General features: G+C 39.5%; 2 protein-coding genes across 5 annotated transcripts; both read right to left on the bottom strand.

The window, feature by feature from the left end:
• Positions 1–11,430, bottom strand: vamp8 (vesicle-associated membrane protein 8 (endobrevin)). Of its 4 annotated transcripts, none has more exons than XM_047592168.1 (5): positions 4,859–4,962; positions 4,104–4,169; positions 3,745–3,777; positions 2,779–2,934; positions 1–718 (listed from the first exon to the last, which is right to left on the bottom strand). In XM_047592168.1, exons 1-5 carry the CDS (start codon positions 4,859–4,861, stop codon positions 527–529), a joined length of 450 nt encoding a protein of 149 aa, XP_047448124.1. In that variant the 5' UTR covers positions 4,862–4,962; the 3' UTR covers positions 1–526. The 4 variants fall into 4 exon arrangements, with proteins under 4 accessions (XP_047448124.1, XP_047448125.1, XP_047448127.1 ...); XM_047592169.1 differs by having other exon boundaries at positions 2,779–2,931; positions 4,859–4,959; XM_047592171.1 differs by lacking the exons at positions 2,779–2,934; positions 3,745–3,777; positions 4,104–4,169; positions 4,859–4,962 and adding exons at positions 7,254–7,300; positions 8,265–8,432; positions 11,199–11,430 and having other exon boundaries at positions 1–671.
• Positions 11,431–12,574: 1,144 nt separating this feature from the next.
• On the bottom strand, positions 12,575–23,376 carry ncaph (non-SMC condensin I complex, subunit H). The gene is made up of 18 exons (XM_047590920.1): positions 23,268–23,376; positions 22,310–22,532; positions 22,099–22,189; positions 21,505–21,597; positions 20,893–21,010; positions 20,625–20,776; positions 20,002–20,191; positions 19,784–19,866; positions 19,267–19,454; positions 18,442–18,587; positions 17,477–17,583; positions 16,466–16,585; positions 15,539–15,646; positions 15,026–15,169; positions 14,825–14,935; positions 14,613–14,689; positions 14,279–14,354; positions 12,575–12,887 (listed from the first exon to the last, which is right to left on the bottom strand). The coding sequence occupies exons 2-18, from the start codon at positions 22,525–22,527 to the stop codon at positions 12,828–12,830; spliced, it is 2,082 nt and encodes a 693-aa protein (XP_047446876.1). The 5' UTR covers positions 22,528–22,532; positions 23,268–23,376; the 3' UTR covers positions 12,575–12,827.
• Between the last annotated feature and the right edge of the window lie 3,158 nt (positions 23,377–26,534).

The raw sequence follows: 26,534 nt of genomic DNA on the forward strand, positions 1-26,534 counted from the left end.
TGTATTTCAAGCTTCCACCTGCAGTTTTAATTGTGAAGGCCCAGGTAGATTTCTTCATGATGATAATTTTTTATTCATCACATATTTGTACATTGTACATGCCACAGATAATGAACAGAACATACTCTGTGATAGAGTCAAAAGTGCATTCATTTGTGCATTTTAAGCAACAGTATGGATTTTTTGACAGCAAGTACCTGAGCCCAATTATTTTTATAAATACTAATTACAGATCAAACCTCTAAATCCTCAATGGAATCCCCAACTGAAGACTGAGGTAAAGAAAAAAATAAAAAAGGAACAGGTTATCAGACTTCACGTGAAAAGACATGTATTCCCCGCTCACGATCCGAGTGACTTCCTTATCGTCGGGTTGATGGGGAAGAAACACTGGAATTCCTGAAGTTACCAGTGGAAACAAATTGTTTCACCAGGCAGTAATGATTTACTTCAGTCTATATATTACTTCGTATACTGTATATTAGGTATGCGTGGTTTAATTGTGTCTGTGTGGACATCTGTGTGTTTAGGGCGCCTTGGTGGTAGTGATGGGAGTGATGGGAGGCACAGGGGCACTGACAGGGATAACTCCAGTGGCCAGTAGGACGATGATGAGGATGATGATGACGACAACTACTATGATGACCACGACCAGCTTAACGTTCTTCCACCAGTAGGAGCGGGCCACCCTCTCACCCGTGACCTGGAACATCTTACCCTGAACAATAGAGGGAGACAACACGATTAAAGCAACACAGTAGCATTTTGGCGGCATTTTTACTGCATTTTACATTTATTTCACAGTCTAAAGATAGAGGGGGGGCAATAGCAGACAGAAAACAAGTGACATGCAATCTTGGATCAATCTTGGACAGGTGACAATTATTGTTCTTTGTGTTAGACAAGAAGATACAGTGGTGCTTGAAAGTTTGTGAACCCTTTAGAATTTTCTATATTTTTGCATAAATATGACCTAAAACATAATCAGATTTTCACACAAGTCCTAAAAGTAGATAAAGAGAACCTAGTTAAACAAATAAGACAAAAATATTATACTTGGTCATTTATTTATTGAGGAAAACGATCCAATATTACGTATTACTGAGTGTCAAAAGTATGTGAACCTCTAGGATTATCAGTTAATTTGAAAGTGAAATTAGAGTTTTCAATCAATGGGATGAGAATCATGTGTGAGCAGGCACCCTGTTTCATTTAAAGAACAGGGATCCATCAAAGTCTGGTCTTCACTACACGTTTGTGGAAGTGTATCATGGCACGAACAAAGGAGATTTCTGAAGACCTCAGAAAAAAAGTTGTTGATGCTCATCAGGCTGGAAAAGGTTACAAAACCATCTCTAAAGAGTTTGGACTCCACCAATCAGACAGATTATGCACAAATGGAGGAAAGTCAGGACCATTATTACCCTTCCCAGGAGTGGTCGACCAACAAAGTTCACTCCAAGAGCGAGGCACTTAATAGTTGGCGAGGTCACAAAGGACCCCAGGGTAACTTTTAGGCAACTGAAAGCATCTCTCACGTGGGCTAATGTTAATGTTCACGAGTCCACCATCAGAAAAACACTGAACAACAATGGTGTGCATGGCAGGGTTGCAAGGAGAAAGCCACTGCTCTCCAAAAAGAACATTGCTGCTCGCCTGCAGTTTGCTAAAGAGCCTGTGGATAAGCCAGAAGTCTATTGGAAGAATGTTTTGTGGACGGATGAGACCAAAATAGAACTTTTTGGTTTAACAGAAAAGCGTTGAGTTTGTAGAAAGGAAAACACTGCATTCCAGCATAAGAACCCTATCCCATCTGTGAAACATGGTGGGATAGATGTTTTGCTGCATCTGTGCCAGGACGACATGCCATCATTGATGGAACAATGAATTTGTGATTATATCAGAGAATTCTAAAGGAAAATGTCAGGAAGTCTGTCAATGAACTGAATCTCAAGAGATGGTGGATCATGTAGCAAGACAATGACCCTAAGCACACAAAATATTCTACCAAAGAATGTTTAAAGAAGAACAAAGTTAAAGTTTTGGGATGGCCAAGTCAAAGTCCTGTCCTTAAACCAATTGAAATGTTGTGGAAGGACCTGAAGCGAGCAGTTAATGTGAGGAAACCCACCAACATCCCAAAGTTGAAGCTGTTCTGTACAGAGGAATGGACTAAAAGTCCTCAGAGCCGGTGCGCAGGGCTGATCAGCAGTTACCAGAAATGTTTAGTTGCAGTTATTGCTGCACAGGGGGGTCACACCAGATACTGATTCACATACCTTTGACACTCAGTAATACGTAATATTGGATCATTTTCCTCAATTAATAAATGACCAAGTATAATATTTTTGTCTTATTTGTTTAACTAGGTTCTCTTTATCTACTTTTAGGACTTGTGTGAAAATCTGATGATGTTTTAGGTCGTATTTATGCAGAAACAAACAAATCCAAAAGGTTCACAAACTTTCAAGCACCACTGTAGATACCATACGATAAAAAGTAAAAGAACAAGGTTTTTACTTTGTTCCTTGTGTTGTCATGGGAACCGTTTTGACAGGTGGGCTTTTGAATGATTAAGACAAAGCTCCCAGCTTTGTGAATTATAGCTAATTGGTGCGACTTCCTGAGACACATTAGTTGACCTCAGACATTGTTAATGTTCCTAGGTGTGTTTCCTGCAATGCCTTCCTACCACGAAGCAGGTCCATACAGACTATGCAGTAAGACGGCATGTAACAAGGTGCAAGTAAAAGTAGAAACGCATGTGGAAAGACTAACCGCCTGTTCCATCTCTTCTGCCTTTTTTTCAAATTTTATCAGGCTTTCTCCTCGGTCCATAGCCTGTTGGATAGTGCGTTTCATTATTTTTTCCACTTCCTCCACGTCTCCACTCAAGCTCTGTATCGTGGTCCTCTGCTCCTCTTTTCCAAGCTGCTGGGATGGAAGAGAGACAGGACAAGTTAGTGACAGTCCATGTCCAAACGTTGCGATGCAGTTCTTTTTAAAAGCAAAAAGAGAAAAAAAAAATAAACTTCAGTGAATTTGGCTGTGAAATACTGTAAATGTTAATGTAATTTTAACTGCAAAAACAATACCATATTTTACAGTTGTTGAAGTAGCTCTCTTAATTCAAGATATTGGTAACGTTTCCTATCCAAAGGGTCATTTGGCCTTAGATTAATATTTCTGCAAGAAGTAACCAAAATGCATTACGTTCAGACACATTTCCTCCAGGTCACGCAAGTTAATGCCTCATAAAACTGTGCATGCAGTCATGTGCATTCAGCCTGCTCTTACTCCTGTAAAGACCTTCCACACAGCAGACATTTTGACCTGTCACAGCATGAAAACCAGGCATGATGAGGATCTCATCTGGGCGCCTCCCTTTGGAGGTTTACTGGAGGAAGACTCTGGGTACATATCCAAAATCTGATGGAGGGATTATATTACTCTACTGTTCTGGGAACGCCTTTAAATCTCTGACAGATTTGTGATTTAAAGATCCAGAAGTTGCTGTACATTCTCGCCTTCACGAGACATTCAGGTTACAGTATCATACACAAAGACAGCACAATCTAAAGACAGAAACACTTTCTGTCTTTATTTTCAGACAACTGGTGGCTGCAGGAGAAGAAGTAATGTTATTTACAGTGGTTTATTACGTGTGTGTGTGTGTGTGTGTGTGTGTGTGTGTGTGCGTGTGTGTGTGTGTGTGTGTGTGTGTGTGTGTTGCAGTATACGTACAGCTGATTCCACGTCCGATGAGCCAGCACCAGACTGTAAAGAAAATGTATTCATTTGTACATTATTCTAGGTCGTGCGAAATGTAAAATGATTAAAGGAACAGAATTAAAGTGGCACACTGGATTAAGGTGGGGTGAGGCAGTTTAAACGAAACAAGGAACAAGTTATTAGACTAAAGTCAGACAGGTTTTTCCAGCTCATGAAGAATTTTTACGGTAACCTGGGTTTGCTGTGGGGGAAAATAAATATCAGTTCCAAAGAGCCAGGAGAGCTGAATGAAAAGACTTTAACAGCTTGGGTGACTGCGATGAATGATGAAAGTCTTAATGTGGGTCATAATGCTTTGAAGGTAGACGCACCTCAGTGTGGGCTGCATCCACACATTTGTCCTTTTCACCTTTGTTCTCTGATCCACGAGAGGCAACCTACAGACAGAATAAAGCATACAGCATCAATATATATATATATATATACAGTAAGAGGTGTAACAGAGGAAGGGGCGTGGACTTAACCCTTTGACTTCCACACAAAGACATACGATTAATCACGTTTAAATATCATTCATTTTTAATCCATGAGCTATGGTCATCTGTTCAAAAGATAGCTCAAAAAGTATAAAAGCCAAAGCTTAGATATTTGTTTATCTATAATGTGTTCACACATGGGCAAATTTGTGTATCGTACAACTTGAATGAATCGCAATGGTTAGAAAAAAGCATTTTATTGTCTAGTACTACTACTACAAAAAAGATCAACCGTGTGGTAATAATGCCAGTTAAAGGGTTAAAAGGTACATATTGATTTATATCTTAAATTACTTTTGTTTTCTAGTACTGCTACTTCACTTGACATCACGAAGGTCAGACATTTCATTACACTAAATTATCACTCATCAACTTTTACCATGCAATTATTTTGAATCTATTTCTTTTATTAAATTACAATTTGTGATTTAAAAGAAAGGGGCCCGACAGCCACATCCTATGTGATGTCATCCTATTCCTTGTGTTATCATCATTAAGAGCAATTATACATTTAAATGATTCTGCCTTACTCTTATCTAAACTTCACAGGAATACAAGCTTGCTTCAATATGAGTTTGACATTCTCTTACCATGGCTGTTCTGTCTCTTGCTCTCGAGCTTCCAACAAGTCTGTCACATTATCTGGTGCCTTTGAGGATCTTGAACGTCTGGAAAAACAAGGCTTGGGTGGTGATGTCATGCCGCATCAGCTGGTCAGACAAACAAACAAAACATTTTATGCACATCACTGCTTTTCTCTCCTTAACTAATATTGCATTAGGTGCACATTGTCAGTCTATACCAGCAACATTATTCCCACTTTCTCATGTGTACTTTGAGTTTAGTGAAATTCGTTAACACTGTCATTGTGATCATGCTGACAAAAAAAAAAAACTTAAAAGCTTTTTTTCCTCCACCCTGTTTCTCAAGTGAATGACTCAGTGTCTCTGGAAGAGGATCAACATAAGGAACTAAAACTCATGTGGTTCTTTGAATTCTTTTAAAAAATCTGTGTTGCAAAGGTACAATAAAGGATACAGGTAGATTACAGTATTGAAACACAGCAGTGAACTGTGAGATGATTTCAGAGTTCAATTCAACTTTTAACTTGCTCAACTAATTTATGTGTGCTGCTAAAACTGGTGAATGAAATGAAGCTAATTGTCGCCATCTTGTGGCAACTGAGCAAACAACACAAGGAGGAGACATGACAACACAAGCAAAGTAAATACTATTTATTACATCTTAGACTGTTAAAACCCTTAAATAAGTCATCAGAATAGGAGGACAGAGAATTCAAACATTCAGCTCCATCACACAACAGTTGAGGAGTTTGTTATTTTAATTCAAAAGAACACGATTTAAAGACAGAGAATAAAATTGTTTAACAAAGTGACAGCTGCTGCAGCATAACTAGCAACAGTCTAAGGGATCGGAGACTACTGCATGTCAACAACACAGAATTTGTACCAACAACCTTTTTAAACCAGCACTATCTGAGTAATCAGTCTATATAATATATTTATACAGGAATCTGTCTGATTAATTCATTATTGATTAAAAGAGAATAACATAAAGTCTATTAAGATGCACTTTTATTAACACAAAGGTTCTTGGCTGTATCAAATATACAGTATCTGATGACTATATACAGTCAATAATTAACCGTGACCTCTCTGAAGCTAAACTGTAACAGCAGAAAGAGGTGAGCTGAGCCACATAATATCTTTTCTATAGACTTGATCTTCTGAATATGTTTTTGGAGATTCATTTTCCAGTTTTAAACCTATTGACATGGGCCCAGCAGGTGAAGCCTTGTCAGGGCTTTTAAATGTCTCTCAGCTGGTTGGCTGGAAGAGTCAGATCCTTGTGTGGGACCAGCTTGAACCTAAAGGGTGAGTTTATTAAATTAGGTAAAAACAAACAAACAAACAAACAAACAGAAAAGCATTTACTGATACGTTAATGTACATGTGTGTTCTCCGCCCTTTACACAGCATATATTTCTGCTTTTCACGACCACATAACCAGAAACACGAAGTGGATTTTTAACTATCGCTCATTTATCGTGGTGGGCGACAACTCACTGCTCTAATACTTCTTCTGCTTCTCTGTGCATAAAAAAGTTTAATAACTGGTCCTCGGACACCATTTACAGAGCTAAAGATGTAAAGCAGTGCTATGCATTTCCATCCAATTAACTTTTTTTTTTTATATATTAGATTGTCTGAATATATAGAAACTAAAGGCACTTTGAATAAAATAAGCCCACAAAGGGTAACATACACTTCCATGAATCTCCTTAAATATGCTGTGACCTAAATAAACTGTTAGCTTTATGTGCACTTTTCCCAAAAACATCAAAATATATAGTCTAATTTTTTTTTTGTGTACCTTAAACCACACATGCTGTCACTTGTAAAGGTGCACATGAGTGATTCATAACATTCATAAGGAACAGGATAATAAAAACCCAAGACTGGAGAAATCCACAGTCATCGTTTTGATCTACAAACATTCAGGTGGCTTCCTCTTGGCTGGGATGAAGTAACCGTTGGTGGTGGCTCAGTTAAACAAAGAGGAGCTGGTGGTAGTGGTGATGAAGGGTCCTCTCAGACCAGTGACAGTGAAGACCTGTTCTTAGAAGGACTTCAAATGCCTTTGTGTGTCATTAAAGTGCCTTAAACCAAAAGAAGGAAATATTGGAATTTCTGAAAGTTACCAGTGGAAATGAATTTGTTTCACCAGACAGTAATGATTTGCTTCAGTCTATATATAACTTTGTATACTGTACATTAGGTATGCGTGATTTAATTGCGTCTGTGTGGACATGTGTGTGTTTAGGGCGCCTTGGTGGGACTGATGGGAGTGATGGGAGGCACAGGGGCACTGACAGGGATAACTCCAGTGGCCAGTAGGACGATGATGAGGATGATGATGACGACAACTACTATGATGACCACGACCAGCTTAACGTTCTTCCACCAGTAGGAGCGGGCCACCTTCTGAGACGTCTGCTTGAAGTGCTGAGCCTGAACAACGGAGGGAGACGAGAAATCTATTCAAGCAACACAATCATGTAGCAAAGCCAACAGAACCTCCAAAACCACCGTGTGTTGGATGTTGGGAGACATGTAATTTATTTACTTTATATTATTTCTGAATTTAATTCAAAGTCTAGAGAGAAGAAACAATGTCCTTTGGCTGGAAATCAAACTATAGATGTTATCTATAGAGATATCCTGATGAAATTAAAGTGATCCAAACACACTAATTAAACATTTCCTCCCCTAGAGATTCAGAAAGGCTTTTTTTTTTTATCTTATCTTCTCATGGATTGCATGTGCACCATGTATCTGCATTAAGATCATATTTTAAAACAGGTTAATCCTTTAATTTATCCTACGGTAGGAGATAAAATGAAAGTCAAAGTGTGTTGATAGGGCAGCTTACAGCTCGCCTCCAACAGGCTGACAACATAAAGGGCCTCTGACGTTGTTGTTTCTCTGCATTCCAGTGAGTCTCCTACTATCAGCTTGTCTGACATCAGATTTGATGCCATTAAGGTTTGACGCTACAGGGACGTGGTTTAGTTTATGACAAATACGAGAGAGAGAGACAAATAAGAGATCGGGCTCAGTCTGGGTCTCCTTGCTGGTGCCCTTTACCACCAGACACCAGCTTTATGACAATTGATAGTTTACTACTTTGGTCTTTCTCGTGTGACATGGAAGCTGTTGCTAGCAGACGAACTTCCCTGCCTACAAATGTTTTAGTGGTGGACGCCTGGTCTGGAACTCCTCCCTTGGAGACTGATAATGCTTCAGCAAAGATCTGTCGATGCTTGTCGACGATCAACTGACTTAAAAGTTTAGATGAAGAAATGGGCCACGCTTCATTTTTGTTCTGTAATGTCTTCCACGCTTGTTTTACTGTTTCCCCTAAAGCTGCTTTAGAAAAAAAATAGAAATAAAAGTAAGAAGTGGCAGGACTGACCCCTTCTTTCAGACCCTCTGACTTGTCCATGAGGTCGTCCAGCCTCTCTCCCCGGGCCAGTATCCGGTCCACATTCTCCGTCATGATGCTTTTGACTCCATCGACCTGGTCCTTCAAGGTCTGCACCTTGTCCTTCGGCTCCGGTTCTGGCTGCACTCCTCCCAGCTCCTGAGACCATGCAGAGAGAAGACTTGTAGCTGAAACCAGGACCACATAACGCAACCTCTGGCACCAATAACACTGGCTACTAATGTTTTATAGCACTCATTGAGGCATGGCAAGTTAACGTTGCAGATTGTCCAGCATGGTCGGCCTTTAGCAAGGGAGAGGCCGACAAGTCATATCTGAGACTCAACGCACCGGTGGTAACTCAGTTCACATCAGCACTAAATGCTAACAACTATGATCGGAATTTGTCCTGAATTTGTCCTTCAAAAGAACCTTTTCTTGGTCCATTGCCGCTCAGCGAGATGTGTTTCTGCTTGAGAAGCACAACATTGTGGCTGCATCACTTCCTAATTTCCTAAACTACGGGTCAGACTGAGGGTCATAACCACAAAACACATCTGTGTTAAACATGCATTAAAAAACTTGTTGCGTTTAAACATTATTATCATGTTACCTCTGACAGCCTTATTTCTTTTAACCCTCATGCATCAGTATGGACATTTTTGTCCATAGAAGCCATTACGTTGCACTCACTTGTCATTTCATTAGGTACACTGGTGACAATAAATGTGCTGTAATATAACAGTCATGCACTAAATCCTCCACTAATCTTCCAATGTTCAGTTTATGTTGAAACAGCGTCAGAAAGGTGCTAATTCAACTAGTTTGGGGTGCTGTTAAAATGGCTCCACTTAAACATAAAAATGATAAAAATGCGTGTGTTATTTAGCCTATCCCACTAAAATGGGGGCAGCCAAAATAATAAGAGCAAACTAAATGAAAAAAGCACAACTGAATCAGCAGGTATTCTCTGAGATATTTTAAACAAAGGCTGATCACCATGAGCTTCATGAAGCTACGATTTCATGCGGGGCTGCTATTTTCATCAGTGTACTTAATGACCTGGCAGTTAAGTGTATTTTCCTAGCCAGCCCCTCAGCTTTATGAAAGCGCAGAGCTAAATCACACTTTACGTTTTGGCATCACCTAGCCTCTGCAAACGTATCCATTTGCAGATTAAACTGATCCAGTCACTTATTTTCAGGCCTGTCTGTTATCTGTCAACTGGCTTTAAGAGTCCTTGTAGTTCTTTGAGCTGCTGCACATGACAGCTGGGCCTAGAAGCTGTCCAACCATTGTTTTTACATCTGTGATAAGATGTAGAAGAAGAGAAGCACTCATCTCACACTGCTGTAGGTGCAATTTCAAACCAGAATTGGTAACTGCGATGTGTGATGTGTATACTTCCACGTCCCATGAGCCACAAACAGACTGTAAACAGAGCTGTCTCTATGATACTGAGCAGGCTCCTCTGTGTTGGCTCCACTCCCGTTACCCTCTCCTCCCAGCTCACTGCGCTCCTTTTCATCTTTCTTACGTTATTTCCTTTCTGCTTGGAAGTTCAACAAGGGCCACATAATGGCCGATTGCTATTAAGTATCAATGTTTAACGACAGGAGGAGGCATGGCCAGCGCAAGAGACCCGTTCACTGACTGCCACAATAAGAATCCTTCTCAAACACTTGTTCTAAGCCAAAGACACGTTCCTCTTCCGTGAATTCAAAGTTATTTCAGTCTCGCAATAACACTCAAAAAAGTGTCACAGATATAGCATTTCATACTTCCTATCTGCACTTCCTGTAATGTAAATTAAATCAGTCAGATAAAACACAAATTATGGATTTTAATTTGTCTTGGTTTGCCACATGAATCCACAGTGCTCACATCCTAATCTAGGCAAATATCCCCAATTATCTTAAACTGGAAGTACATGAGGTTTAAATGAACCCCATGCAGAGAGTAGATGTTTCTGTTATTGAAGCTCTGTCCTAAGAGACGCAATTTATAGACATTTAGATCTCTGTACAGACACACACTTGTGGTGAGGTTTGTTTTAGACAGGAACTGAAACGCCATTAATGTGGGAACACAAAAGGAAATGCACAATGGATATTTGCACTCTCTCTGGCACTAAGTGAATTTTACTCCTTGAGGAGTCCACACGTCATGGAAAACTCTGACTGATCCATGTTTTAAAGTATGTTTTTTAGTTTTTGTTTTTTTTGTATATGCCTAATAATATTTGGATACGTATTCATACATTCATTTAACAACTGCTTTCTTACTTTAAGTTGCGGCTAAGAAGACATAAGCCGGCTGGTCAAGCATCGAGCTCCACCTATAAAACTTAAAGTTTTAGTCAAACTAAATGACACACGGTGGAAAATCCACATGTAGAGTCAACAACAGAAATGTATGACAACTAATACATGTCCGAAGTCATCCGGCGACATTTTTCTTTTATTTACTTTAGTGTTTATTGTGGGAAAACTAGAGTTAGTCACTTCAAGCGCCTACAAGCCCAAGGGTCATCCCACAAAAAAACTGTGCGCTATTTTCCATGTTATATTCAAATGTTTGATCTTTTAGTGGCAGATATGACGACCTGAAAATATATATTAGAAGATTAGAAATAATTATTGAACAGTGTCATGTCTTAAGTTTACGGAAAACTATGTTTTACCGTATGATGTACGAGTTCAACCGTTTTAGGCCATTTTATAAGGCTACTCTGGGACTTTCCTGTAAAAGCAACAAGAAGTTAATGGGCCACTTCAGCTATTTTACGCAGTCTCAGAACAGGTTCAGCAGTTTAAACTAACATGCAAGTTATTTTATCTGGAGGTACACCTGTTGCACGCCTTTAGTTAAACAATGGTGACGGCTTTGGTAACACAAACACCAGCCTCAGCCATTATCACCTACCGGATCAGTGTCCATCTTGTTGGAAACCGTGCCCTCCGACCGAAAACCGATGGATTAATTTTCTCCAAAGTTGACGATATTGCTTAAAACCGTTTAAAAACCCTTTAAGAACTTAAAGTTTCACGGTCCACCAAAGCGCATACGTTTCCACCTGAATTTTACTTCCTGGTTGTTGTTTTTTTTCTCTCTCTTTCAAACTGAATTCCTTCGCCTCGACTGTCAATAACACACAGCGCAGCCGCACTTCACCGCCAAGACTTACAAAATAAAACATTTTAGGGTTTAGAGACATATTTTGGCAAAATAATGAAAAAGGGCGTTCGTTATTGGGTTAGGGTTACAACTTTTTGGTCATTTTATTGACTGATCAGCGTTAACATCTGATGTTGTGTATGGGGATTCATGGTCACACACAAGTCATGGTGCTAAAATGGAAACATGAGCTGTAAACTGGATCATAGAGCACTGGACAGAGGGACCTGGACCGACAAATCACATCAAATTTGCACATGATTTGCATCATGTAGATGAACTGGTGCTTTATTTATCTGGGAAACACATGGCACCAGGATGCCCTGTGTGCTTAAGGCGACCTGGAGATGTCCAGATGATTCTCTAAAATGCAAAAGTAATAAATATATAGTCTACATAAAGATGAGGCAAAGGCAGCAATTACATGAAATTGGCAAGAAGAAAAATCTGCTGACACCGGGGCGCACACATCTTCACACCATTGAGGCTGTACCACAAAGGTGTGCTTTTATTTTGAAGCTGCACACCTTTACATCTCTCTTCCCCCTCCTTTTTTTTTCCACCTGTACCTGTCTTATTGTTGTGGCTCTGAAGGATGGCGTCAGACCAAGGCGTTCCCATGCTGGCCGTGAGCCTACTCAAAGAGACATTAAGATAAAACTGTCAGGCAAGCTCATGAAAACATTTTTCCTTCCTGGCAGAACTAAAACCTCTGAGCTGCCATTCTTGTGTTTATGATCAATTCCTTTGCAGCTCCTTCCTTAAATGACTTGCTTTGTTAGAAGGATATTCATCCTTACAGATGGATAAATTAAAGAATGAGATTCAGCTGTTCAGAGACTGGGAACATGATGCCTTTCTCGGCTGAGTGACTCCTCCCAGTCCAACAGGTCCTTTTTGTCAGACCATGTCCCTCTCTCCCTCCCACCCAGCATCAGCCCTGAACAACCGGTTTCACCTCTTTCCATGAAGGCAGTGACGAGGATGAAATGCTGTTCATTACCTGCTCTTGTGTCCGACTGCTGCAGGAAGCTCTGAATCGCACACAGCCAATAATAAACAGGGAAATTACGTCCATTAGTCAAAACAATTGTGTATTGTGCAAGAAATGGACACCAACAACATTTTTAGAAAAAAGGGCTTTTATTTCTCTGGACAATATATATACACTTTTTGTGTCGTGACATATGTTATGCAACTATTATAAGGAATAAAAGTGGTCACTTTTCAACAGTTCCTTATTCCACATTTGCTAAAATACAGGATTAAACATAATAAAGAGTCACAGAGAAACATTTGACAAACAAAGAAAAGAGAAATGGAAAAGAAGAGATTTAAGAAAAAGCAGTATTATACTCCGTTCAGCTTCTTTTCTCCTCAGTGACCTTGTTTGATGATAATATCCGACATGTCGTCAACCTTGACCAGCTCCAAATTCTAAAAGAAAAAAGAAGGGTATAAATGTCTTGGGAATGCAATAAGATCCAGTCACTGTGAAACACCAAGCCAATGCTCGGCCATTATCTATTGTCGACTGTCAGTGAGCCTCTGCATTCCAAGCCTGGTGTCTCCTGCATCGATGCCACTCGTTAGAAGGACCAGTGCGCAATAACAAAATAGAAGTGACGAAAAAAATAAAATAAAAGGAGCACACAGACAGATCTTCTCTATTTACATCTTTATCTTAATTATTGGTGGATTTTTAGGGCCTTTTCTTTTTCTACCTGTCCTCCCGAACCATCCTCTGAAAATCAAAATTACACTAAAAACAATTGTGTCTTAAATTTCATACATTGTCATGTTAGTGCAGGTTAAACATGTTACTAAAGCCCACTTTAATTTGAACAGTCTTCATTTCCTTCCATTACCTTTTAACCTGTCACACTGTATCTTAGAGTATTTTCCATCTCCCTAGCCTCCCAGCCTCCTACTCTGTGGTTTGCTCAAGTGCAACTTTCTGGTCAATCCGATGCAACAGTCAACCTTTGTTGCCCTGATGTTTATTTATTGTTATTAGAAAGAGAGATTTGCAAAGTAGGAATTTGGTGGTATGGTCTTTACTGCTGTTTTTACTGTGCATATGACAACAAACATCTTGAATGGACATTGGAAAAGAGCTTCAGAGGCATTAATCACTCATCCGCATTCTTGCCAATAACTTCAATCCGACTGGGTCTTGTGACTAAAGCTCATATGAGACCAGTGATTTTGGATTTATTGTTAATGCAACCAACTGTACAGCAACTCTTTGGCAAAACGTTATTTTAAAGCGTTTTGTTTAAAGAATTAAACAAAACACTGTTGCCTCCTCTGGATGACATATTGCACGGATGATGTATGATGATGTATGTCCAACGAAATCATGAATCTGTCTTTGTGGTGGACCTAATGCCATTCTAGTGGATACACCTAAAGGAACTCACAGCAACAAACTATACAATTCAAGCTGGTTTGATGATAAAGATGCTTTGGTCCCAATTATGAAGCTTCAGCCAGCAGCTAGTTAGCATAGCTTAGCATCAAGAGAAACGAGCTAGCCCAGCTCTGACATAAGCTACCTGCACCTTTCAAGTTTACCAGCTAACATACAGTATTACATGTATTTCTTTTAAGCATCCTAGCTGACGAGGCAGCACAGTGATGAAAAGTTGGTTAAATGAAGGTATTGTCATTCAATTCTCAACAAAGTTAATATATATTTTACTATATATTTCTAAAAATGAATTGTACAATTGATTTCAAATGAAAAACAGCAGAATACAATGTGTATATGATTATTTGTTTCCAATTGCTAAAAGTATGAAGTGTTTAAAGTACACAACTCTTACCTTTTCATTGGCAAGATGAAGCAGAGCGACAAACGCTAGAGGCACAGACAGGTTCTGAGCCATAGTGTTTGGCAACCTGGAACAAAAACAGAAAAGAAAACTGTTTAAACCCATAGTGAGTCTGAGATGATTATCTGACCATCCAATGGACCCTCTGAAGATGTCATTTGCACTTCAATATTTTGTTCTTCATGCCAACAACAGAGAGGTAAGATATAACGTGCACAAACATAATGTGTTTTTGCATACGATGTTATTGGTGAGTGCTATTCAGAGATTATTGTTCCACATTAGTGCTTTGCCATGGCAACGTGACAGGAGGTCTTGCTGGTACCTTTTAAGAAGTGTCTTTGTGGTCTGAGTGAAAGCTTTCTCCCCGGATACTTCTGGTTTCTCCACAGTATCCACCCTCTGCAGAGAACAGGAAAGCAACCCGCAATCAAACAGATATACACAGACTGATGTTTTTTTTTTTGTGCTAAAACCTAAAACTGACTAATTTTTGCACGTCCTGTAGCTGCAGACAAATATAGAGGTATAATTTACCTCTGTGGGTTTTTCTGGGCTTTCTGTCAGCAGAGTCCACATGCTATTTTTGAGTCTCTTCATGTCCATTTTCTTTGCCGTCTTTGCATAGTTGATTTCAATCTTGTTGACCTACAGAAACAGTAAAGAAGTTTTAGCTACAGCCACTATTTTACAAGGGTGTCTTAAAAATACTATCAAATAAATTGTTGCAGGCCTCACCCTGTGTGGCTCAGGCACCAGATCCTCCTCCCCGTAGGTGGACACACCCTCCAGATCTTGTGAGGGCTGAGGTATGCTGTCACCAGAAGGCTGTGTATCATCTGAACCGGCAAAACCTTCAACATCATCATCACTGTCAGCCCCCTGGAATGGAAGATGAAGACAGAGGCAACAAGAGGATGGAAGCAGGATCTTCATCAAACTTTGTCAGCAGTATTTGGAGCATGTGGCATTTTTACAGCGAGAATAAAGCTTTGGACACACAGAATTTATATCAAAGACCAAAATAGCCACTATTAGCTAGGACGCAGGGAAGAGTTGGTCTACAGTTTATACTTTCCAGATGTGTGAGATGTGTCAGATGAGACAAAAATGTAATAAGAAAAGTATTCCCTGTGTGTGCCAGTATCAACCTGACATCACACACACTTTCTGCATAGATTAAAAAGTCAATCAAAATATAGTAAATCCAATTAAAATTACACCAAGACTCATAAAAGAGGGGTTTCAGACCTGAAGACCTGGACAGAAGTTGGCTGTGTCGTTGGCGTTGTTGTAGTCATAATCTCCGATGCCTTCCCCAAGCTCTCCAGACAGCCTCCGCTGGCCTTCTTGACACAACTAGAATGCACAAAACCAAATACATCTGCCTTAATACAAAACTTCATTCAGTTATGCAGTTTGTAGTTTTGTCACTGATCAGCCACAACAATAAAACCCATGACAGATGAAGGGAATAACATTAATAATCATGTTGCAATGTTTTGTTGAGAAATCTGGTGTTCATGTCGAAATTATTTAGACACATACCGCCCACCTAAGCATTGTTGGCACACCCAGCCCATTGCAACAAAACACTATACGGCAGGGCTTGTAATGATGTGGTTGATGAGTGTGTGTGCAGCATAGAATTAATGGTGACTGTACCAAGTTTCAGTTTTTTAGCAAAAGCTGGTGGCTAAGATAACTGCTACTGTGGCGTTTGCGTGTAATTCCAGTGTAGGACTGAGTCATCACTGCTGTTTAGTCATACCAACAGAAGTTTTCCAGTGTTAATGAATTGGTCTAAAGTGAGAAGAATTCTGATCACTATTCATCGAAAGATTAATGTTGTTAGTAGCAGTTTAACTGAATGTAACAATAAAAAGTTTATAAAAATGTATTGTCTTTATGTCAACTCAAAACTGGACATAAACTATGAAAGATGAAAATGACTAAAACTAATAAACATTGTGAACACATTTTTTGGAAATGTAGGTATTTTTTATATAATTTGACTGTTTATGTCTGCATGTACCTGTGTTTCGGCCTAAGTAGTATTTATAGATATACATCCAATTACACAAACCCAACTCATATTGGAAAGTTATGAGTTATGTCAACATTATAATTGGCCTTCTCCTTCAATCCTGAGAGCTGACAGGATTAATGAAGCCTCACCGAGCTGGAGGGTTTGAGGCTGAGCTGGGACAGCGTCTCTGGGGGAAACTGGAAGTCTGCTGGTAGAGTTGTTTTCTTATTGCTGGCACTGAGGGCAGACTTGCTGTTTGTGGTGGCAGCCTATGGAGGAAACAACAGTCAATGTCAGATACAGGACACATGGAAAGTCTACAGCTAGTTCATAATTAGGATTAGGTTTTTTTAATCATTTTTTACAGATTTACTTTTCTGAATTCAATTATTAGAGTTAGTTATTCTCACAGCAACTACTGGGGAGCAGAAAGAAATACCAGTGAAGTTTAAATTCAGCCCAGATCACAAGAAGAACAACCGAATGATTAAGGATGTCATGTCAACTTACTAGTAGTAATACCCTAATAGTTCATGTGTCTTTATCTATTATATTATATATTAATAGAAATATTTGTTGTTGTTTTGTACGTTGCATAAATTCTGCTTTAAGTATTCTAAACTTTAGATTTATGCTGGGAAACCAATCTAAAGCCTTATCCCTTAAAACCAGAAACATAAAAGATGTCCAAACATAGTAACCGTGACACCAGCTGCATCAAAAATAATTCCCAAAGTGCTGGAAGCTGGGTTGCCATGGTTACTACATCAAAAGTGCCTTGTTGCAGCTTTAATGCCCCCATATTTCAATAGATGAAGCATGCCGAGACCGATCACCTCTGACTGTGTCATTCGGTGTCAAAGCATTGGACTCAACATAAAGCCCGTCTCTATAAACACAACCAGAGTATCAGTCCAAGATAAAACCCCCTTTTTCTTTACACAAAACAACATTGGCTGTCAAAACAACTACACACTATCATACATGCTGATTAGCAATGTAATTAATTTGAGATAAGTGCAATCGTCATCATTTCAACTACGTAGTGCTGTCCAGCAGCATTTTGTGTACTTGATCGGCAATAGCAATGCAACCGAAAGGTTTTTAGTTGCAAATAAGAATATGTTGTGTATGAAGTGAAACTAAACAAAATGTTTTACCCTTGTGGTGCGGAAGTAGGTGTCAAAGTTGACGTCATCACTGAAGTCTATTTCAAAGGTCTTTTTGGGCTTCCTTTTACGTGTCTCCTTGTCCGGCAGATGATCCACTGAGGGAGATAAAGTAGATCAAAAGAACGTGAAGAGAGGAGACGTATAATTGTTACTTTGCAAGCATTCGGCCGTGGAGGACAGACATCAGAGAAACATTTCGACTGTTAGAGAAAATTCAAAAGCCTAATTTATGCCCACATCAATCAAAGCACAACAATAAGCTGGTGATGTGTAAATATCATCCTGTCAGTGTCGCACAGTATCCAAAGACATTTCTGCTACATTTATAACTAAAGATGAACACAAAAGATAAATGCAGCAGACACAGGGTGCATTACCTCTCAGCACAATAAGTGAGACCAAAAGATTGGTCTGTTGTCATTTATCCTAATGATATATTACACATCTTTCCCAAGGGACAAATGTCGATCAGCCACATCATTAAAACCGACTAGTCATAATCACTGTTCAAGTGAATAACAATTACCAGTTCTGTCAGTGGGTTGGATAAGACAGACGGCAAGTAAACATTTTGACCTCATATTTGATGTTAAAGGCTGTAAAATTGGCAGGTGCAAGGATGTGAGGATTTTTTTGATGGAGATGAGCATCTCTAAAACCACAGTGTTCCTGGTCAGCAGTGGTCAGTACCACATAAACCGCATAAAACAGTCACAGGTGGGCTTATCTGGAGAATATATGGGACCAGGCTACAAAGAAAATTCCAACAAAGCTCAGAGGGTGGTAAGTGTAGTAAGTAACATCCACATAAATGCCAAGTTTCCCACAAAAACATTACCATTGAATAAGATCAACAATGTTATTCACTTCATCGTGGTTTTAATGTTGTGGCTGGTAACTAACTGGTATCAACACTTGTGCAGTTCTACTAACTAATCATATGTTTCACTCACGTTTGTGCTTTGGTTTGAACTGCCAGTAACCGGGTCCAGCCCAGGTGGCCATGGTCCTGGGGCTGAAGTATGAATATTCTCTGGGCTCAGAGGACAGCTGCAGACACATAGTGGCGATGTCTCCCTCTCCAATAGGAATCACGTCTCTGTAAAGTCATTGCAAGAACAATTCAAACCAGCACATCAAGAAACAAAGTAGCTGTCTATTAATTAGTTAGTTAGTAAGTTATTTCTGTATTTTGAACATAAAAAAATAATCATATAGAAACATAAATAACAGTAAGTATGAGAAAATAAATGAACAAACAATAAATAAAGTAACAGAATAAATATTTCGTCTTCTACATGTGCTGGAGTGGGAGGAAGTGTAAACTTATTTTATCCCCCCTTTTAATAGCTCAATGATTTATTTATTATTCACTTCCTGTCAGTATAATAATAATAATAGTCTTTATAATATACATATATGCACACAAACACACACACACACACACACACACACACACACACACACACACACACACACACACACACACACACACACACACACAAAAAACCCAAACATTTTAAATGACAATAATGGAAGCTGTAAGAGTTGGGATGCTGAACAAATTATTAGTTTCAAACTCATTTCAATGCCTTCAGGTGATAACAGGTAGTGCAGTTACTTTATCTGCATGATTAAACTTAAGTAGGCAACACGGAGAACACAGGGTTCTTTTATAAGACGCTTGGAGGACATTTTTTAATTTGAATGCAAATTTAAAGGAGAGAAAAAACAACAAACATACAAAGAAAATGGAGGTTAAACAAAAAACTTCTTACCTGCCCTTGCCCGAGCCAGAGGCCTCACAACCCTCCCGGCGTTCCTTTGACCCCTCATCATAGTCGCCCGATCCCTCGTCATAGTCGGCGTCAAAGTCAGGGCAGTCGTCCTCCTCTGGCTCAGGCTCAGCATTCACATCAAAGACATGTTCGCCCTGTTTCATCTTCTCCAAGAGCTGATTCATGGTCTGAAAGAACATGATCAGTCAGACAACGGGCATCGTACACTTTAACTGAATAAAGGAGCAAACACATCTGCTGGTGTTTGAGGACCTTGAAAGTCACCTCAATGTGAGAGAAAACTGCAGTAATTTCAAAGTCTGTGAGACAGTTTAATAATGAGTTATGTCAGACCTGCGGGATGAAGACCTTATCCCCAGTTCATTCAAACTTGAGCTGCGCTGTTATTCATTACCATCCAAGAACACATTTCCTACTCATCAAACTGCAGTGACTTCATGCCATACACTTTCTGTCTCTGCCACTCCACAAATCATTATTAAATAGTGTTTCTGACCTGCTCAGGGTTCCAGCTAGTGAAGGAGAAGTCCTGCAACGAGGGGCAAATGGAGCTTTTCTCCTGGGAACGCTGCAGTCCAGCTGGCAGAAACACAGCACAGAAAGACAGGGTTTAGCGCTCCTACATAGGAAGCTCTAGAAAAATGATAGACAGTTAACTAAGGTAACACTCAGCCGAAGGTGCAATGCTTAACGGCTTATGTAAATGTTTTTTACCCATGAATGGGGAGGCAGGGACTCCCTGTGGAGGTGGAGGAGAGTCGGAGGGTCTGGACTGGAGGAGGGTCATGTAGGAGGGAAACAGCAGCTCACAGCGACTGCTCTCACTGAAGAGGACTGACAGGAAGACACCAGACGTGCTGCTCTCATCAAAGGATGAAGCCATCCGCTGAAACATGGGGTCCACCTGGGTGGGTAAAATGAACAGTTGACAACAGAAACGCCAGAATGTAGCTTGATAACCTAGACATGAACAAATGACGGAGTAAAATATCCACCATTTACAATAAAAAAAAACCTCTTCTCAGATTACAGCTAAATCATCCATGTCTAAAAATGGATCACAAATCTAATGTGAACTTATCAGTAATCAGCCAAACATTCAGTGGATATACTTTAAGCTCATTACAAAACTTAAATCAATGTCAGACTGATAAACTCTAGCTACAATCATGCCACAGCTTAACACCAAGTAAAGTGACCTCTATGCATAAGTGCATGCACAACTTAAGGAGCAATGTTTTCTTATTTAGTTCTATTCAGGATATAAACAGATATTAGCAGTTTTAGACTTGGGTTTGGTCTGGGTGTCATTTGAGCTACTCTTCTGTAAATCTCACCTCACACTTCCTTTCAGAATCAGCACTATTGATGTTACTCAGGTTCTGCTCTACGGTCTTCTTAGGAGGCCTCTTTTTCTTTGGTTGTTTGGCAGTTACTTCCTCTCCATCAAGTCCTTCACCATCTCTGTCCTCTTCTTTTGGACCATGGCCTTCATATGGACAGATCAGCAGTGTGGTTAGGCTGCTTTACATGTGTTTGGAAAAAGACTGAAATCGCGCAACCTTAAAAGTAAGTGCATTAAATGTAAATCCAACAAGCGCTTACCTTCTCCAGGTTTAGTTTCAGCCCCGAGACCACCCAGCACCCTGTAGGCGTCAGCGTGAACAGCATCCACCCTCACAGCATAGATCTTTGTGCTGGCATCCAGGGTGCCAGCTGCAACCTTTAGAGGGACACAAAAAAATGCAAAAATGTCATATATATATAATGTACAGTATGATAAAAAAAATATATGACATCTGGCATTACAGAACATTAATTTATCTAATATATTTCAATTATTTCAGAATTATGTAAGAATGGTCTGCAGCTTTCACTAAATCATGATGCACTGATACCATGTTAGAAAGACTTGAAACACATTTGATGATGAATGCTACACCAGACCAGATTCAAAAGCTTTCAAGTATATTAAATTTTTCATTAAAATTGTATGCCCTGTATCCAAAGAAATAATTCTTCAACATAAATCAGACTAATCTGTCTGAACATCCTAAAATCCCAAGTATGTCTTTTTCCAAAAAAAAACAACACTTTTCAAAAGATGAAGTAAGATATGAAATTAATACTTTGGTGGTGCATAATAGTTTATAAAAGTTCAAAACTGTCAGGTAACCAAGGGGTTACTGGAAGCTGTTGGATTAAAATATAAAATACCTTGAAGTTAGTGAGCTCAGAGTCCTTCTGTTTGAGAATGTCTGCCATGTAATCAATCAGATGCAGACCAAAGGCATTTTTGGTGGTGATTTTCTGCCAAAAAAAAAAAAGAGAGAGAATCTTTGATTTTCCCTGTCACTCTCCACTGCAAAATCAGTAGAAATGCATTACATAGACAGCGTAAGAAAAATAGAAAAGGTAGCATCTGAAAAAGAAAGTGAAATTAGAAAAGCAGTACGATTTCCACTCGCAACATTTCTAAATTCTCTGTGTAAAAAAATGAATGATTTCTCTATGAACCAGACATTATACATTCACTTGCAAAGCATTCGTAAGACTCAAAGCCATCACCAGGTGTCTGAAAATACAGACATCCCTGAAAATGAATTATTTGTCTCGCTTATTAGTTTCTCATGGCTTTCAGTATAAAAATGTTAGCAGATCATGTTTAAGGAATGATACTGCATACTAAATTTTTAGTGAAGGTCAGTTCATCAAGTACACAGCAGGAATGTTATATTAAAATGCATTCGTTTTAGCATAATATTTTGGAAAGCGAGTGTATATGCAGGCACCCAGCACATATCTACTTACATTCTCAGTGGAGAGTTTTATGCAGGTAGAGTAATGCTCTGAGATCTGTGCATTTGACAGCTTGGGCACGGCAGCAGGAGTCCCCACAGCGCTGCATACAAAAATGAGATTGTCTTTAATTCTCTTATTATATATGGCAACTGGTCAGAAAGAAATATATCAAGGACAGATGAAACTTACATAGATATGACAGTTTTTCTCCACAGCTTACCTATGAGATGCAGACTCACTGAAGGAGGAATCATTGGCAGACTGAAGGTCAATGACTCTCGATCTCCTGCGCTGATGACGCTCCTGCTCGTCATCATTGCCGGGGAAGGCTGCCAGCAGAGGAGTACTACAAGCTGCAGGGGACATACCCTTACTTTTCAAAGAGGACGATGTCCATCCTGTACGAACCCGGGACACGGGTGTGGAGGCTGCACTCATCTTAGCTGGAGACAGAAAAAAAGAAAGTTTGACTTTAAAGAAGAATAGTGGGATCACAAGTGTCACAACTGAATAACAGAAAATGTACTTGTTGCTCACTTGACACAAATTATAATCATGCTTTACCCCATATTGCTTTTTGATATGTACGATATAGTACACACACACACACACACACACACACACACACACACACACACACACACACACACACACACACACACACACACACACACACAGCGTGACGTGGATGGGTGATAACCTTCATAGACTGAGGCTTAGTTAATGTTTTCTTCCATATACATCGACTTTGGTTTATAAAGTCATCTTGGTAATGGGTTTATACTTTAGCATATTACAGTTTCAATTGTTTCAAGAAATAATGCCCAGACTTCACCGAGATTCTCAAAAATTAGCTTACTTAGTTTGAACGCCAGCCACACGTAAACAAAAGAACTTTGTAATACAGCATAAAGCTAAATTCGTCGTGACGTAAATGTTGCTTTTAGGAAGCAAACGTTATATTATACGACAGCATAGTGTGAAATATAGCCTAATATGTTAATAGCTAATAACATGAACACGAGCAACGCAACCACATGAAAACAGTTAGCCCGACGCGACGAGATGCTACTTAACAAAACAACCCCAGTCCGTTACTGCATAACTAGCTCACAGACACACAAAATTTGTTTAGTTCACCCAACATACCATCGAATGACAAAAAAAAAACGACGTACCCTTACTAAAAGTGGTTATATTCAGAAGTGTGGCACACACGAATAGTGCAAGCCGTTGTTTTTCTTCCTGTTCTGCGTTTGAATTTTTGCGCCGAACGGTTTACGTAACGTCCCTTTGCGTCAAGACGTCACACCACGCCCACTTGATGTTTTTTTTTTTTCCCCCAGTGACGCGGAATCATCAACATAGAGCGAAATGACCACAGTCGCGATAACGGCGGTGAGGAACACGGGTGTTATTTTAGTTGGGGGCCACATACAGCCCGATTTGAACTCAAATAGGCAGTAACATGACAGAATAACCGATAACTAACACCAGCTCCAAACTTTTCCCATTGGTTTTAGTGCAAAGAAGAACATTAGGAGAATGTTTTCATTTATTAAAATATTCTTTTAAAAAGTGCAGTTAGGGCACATTAATATCTGCTTTTTAGTCCTGGGTCTCAGTGTTGTGTTCTGTCCACATTAGGAATAGCAGTCATTTTCACTGAAAACTTACAGGTTTCTAAGTAATTTGTTCCACTTTGCAAATACATGCTGCAGGCCAGATTAGTCTCTCTGGCAGGCCACCTTTGGCCCACGGGCTGTGTGTTTTAAACATGTGGTTTAGACTGTTAACACTCTGCTAAAACTTTTCGAAAGTCCAACAATCAGTATGTATTGCTATTATGGTCAAGTGGTGTATTCTTTCACCATAAAACATTTTTATGAAATTATAAAATGGCATAAGTGTTGAACAATTTACAAAGTGCAGAAATAGTCAAATTTGCACAACTTTATTAAAGCAGGAAGCAACTGAGAGGATGGGTTGATAATGGCTGACAATAATGAAAAAAATAACATCTGCTCACTAGATGGCAGTAAAAAGTCAGGCTCACTTGCTGGTTACAGCAAACACTGAAATACTTGTGTGATATTTGAGTGAAACCGCTGCATTCCCCATATGCTTTGATTTAAGAAATGATTTCCCAGGACAAACTCTGCAGTGTTTTACCCTTTTTAATATACTACTTGCTCAATTTGTATTTTATACGTTTTATTTTTACACTTAATGCCTCATCTTTGTTATGGAAGTTTTATCATGTGAGCCCCATATCAGTCAAGACATATTTTGGATTGCAATGTGATTGTAGTAACCAAATTATCAAATATCACACCACTAAAAGATCCATTGCGCTCTGCTACTGTAATGGCATCTTTTTGGAGAATAATACTTCTCAGCCCTGTGGAGTGTCTGCAGATCTTTCAGGTTGGAAGTACAACTTCTGACCACAGGAGCATCCGAGAGAGTAAAAAAGGCCCAGTGACATTCACCACAGATGGTCACACTTATTGACTTGGCGTCCAGATAAAAATGAAGAACACCTTGGATGTTCCTCTCCGTAGATGGCTGGATAATGACAGTTGGATAGTGAGAGGACTGCTTGTTAAGATCTGAAGCTATAAAGGTGAATTTGTAAAGAAAAAAAATAATATTCTTTTATTACACTCCTGTCTACCTCTCGTGGACTCGATTTATTCAACTTCAGTCTGATATTCCAAAGATCACAGGGTGAAGACAGAGAGCAGGGACTTATGTGAGCCCTTTTACCGGTCTGTGTTTGATGGTGAAATTATCCAAACAACATTTATCCTCCTTCTGTGAGCCATACTTTGTATACATCCTGGTCAGCGAGAGCAGAGACAAATTCCTTGATCTGCTAGTGGATAACTGCTGTAGCCTTCAGGCCTGTTTTCGGCTTCAACCAAAACAGAGACTAAGCCCGTGGAGTGTGTATGTGTGCCGTGAAATCTCTACTGTGTCAAAAGAAAAACCTTTCAGTGTGATCTATGATTATGGCATTAGAATTGAAATGAGTATGTGTGTATTATGTGCATGTACTGCATTTGAACCGCATATACATAAACATAAGTGCACTCATACACGCATACACATATTTGCGTCGACATTCAGCCGTGCCTAACAAATGAAAAGCATTTATCTCTTCAGCAGAAGGCACAGCTTGTTTGAGGCCATTTTATTGATTTTTTTCTATCCGGATGTTGTCGAGGGGTGATCAGGATTATTGAATGAGTCAGTTTTTCACTGCTCCTCAATAATCTCAACACTGAACATTTCTGTCCAGCGGTCCATGCTTAGTCATTTTCAAGTCAGTATAATCTTCTTGAACGCACTCTAAACCGCTGTTAGATCATGGTTTATGGGAAACGCGAACGATATGCCATGCAATGAGGGCCTACACTTGATGGTGTTATTAACTTTAGTGTGCCAAGTAGAGGTGAGGACAGGCTGAGATCCAAGTCAATGGAGGAGATAGTGTATCGGACCAATGCTTTTAATGAAATTACAAATCAGAATAGTGCTGTAAATGAGTTGTTAAAACTGGGCCAGGCTGAAGCAGTAGACCCAGCTCAAAGAATAGTGTGTTGCCTGTTCATTTTAACGTGCTGGGAACGTCAGCTGGGCCTGCGTCAGAAAGAAGGCGCGTCAAATAAGATAATAAAAGTAATGAAAATTCTGAGCACGTAGTCATTTCCTGGAAAACACATCATAAGGCAGCTGCATGTGACGCCTCAGCTTCATGCAATAACAATTTCTGAAAATACTTCTCAAATGAGTAATTTAATGTATGGACAAAAACAGTTTATAGATGTATTGATTGTGCTATTTTCACTAGGAATCATTGCCTCTGTTACATCTGACTGTATTTAGTTATTTTTGTCCACATACCACTCACTTTTTACCTTACTCATTCTTATTACGAATTGAAATAGGCAGAATATCCCACTAATTGGGTATTCTGTTACACAGTGGCAGGTGTCATATTTCAAAAATGTGATTCCAGATGTTCCGGCCAAGTTTTTCTGCCAAGATTTCAAACTAATGAAAAACACACCAACCTGACTTCCCTCTGACACAGAAACCAGTGGGATCTGGTGCACCCATCTGCAGTCCTTTCTAAGTCAACTGATCTGGATGTAAATCATGCTGTCATAATGCGACTCACTAATTCAACCACCAAATCAAATCATGTAATTTGCCTATTGACAGAAACTCTTGGATGCGGAAAAATGGCCCCGTGTGTTAGAAATCTGTCAGAATATTAAAACCTTTTGGCTCATAGCATTTATTCAGAGATCTGCTATAGAGCTTGGTAAGTTTTAGAGTCTACAGAAAACAGTGAGGCTTTGGTGGAAGGTTTGTTGCAGGATTGGGCTGCAAATGAAAATGAGGATTATTATCTTTCATGTCAGGGAGACCTCTGT

Source organism: Mugil cephalus, chromosome 8 (genome assembly GCF_022458985.1).
Source record: "Mugil cephalus isolate CIBA_MC_2020 chromosome 8, CIBA_Mcephalus_1.1, whole genome shotgun sequence".
Lineage (NCBI taxonomy): Eukaryota > Metazoa > Chordata > Actinopteri > Mugiliformes > Mugilidae > Mugil > Mugil cephalus.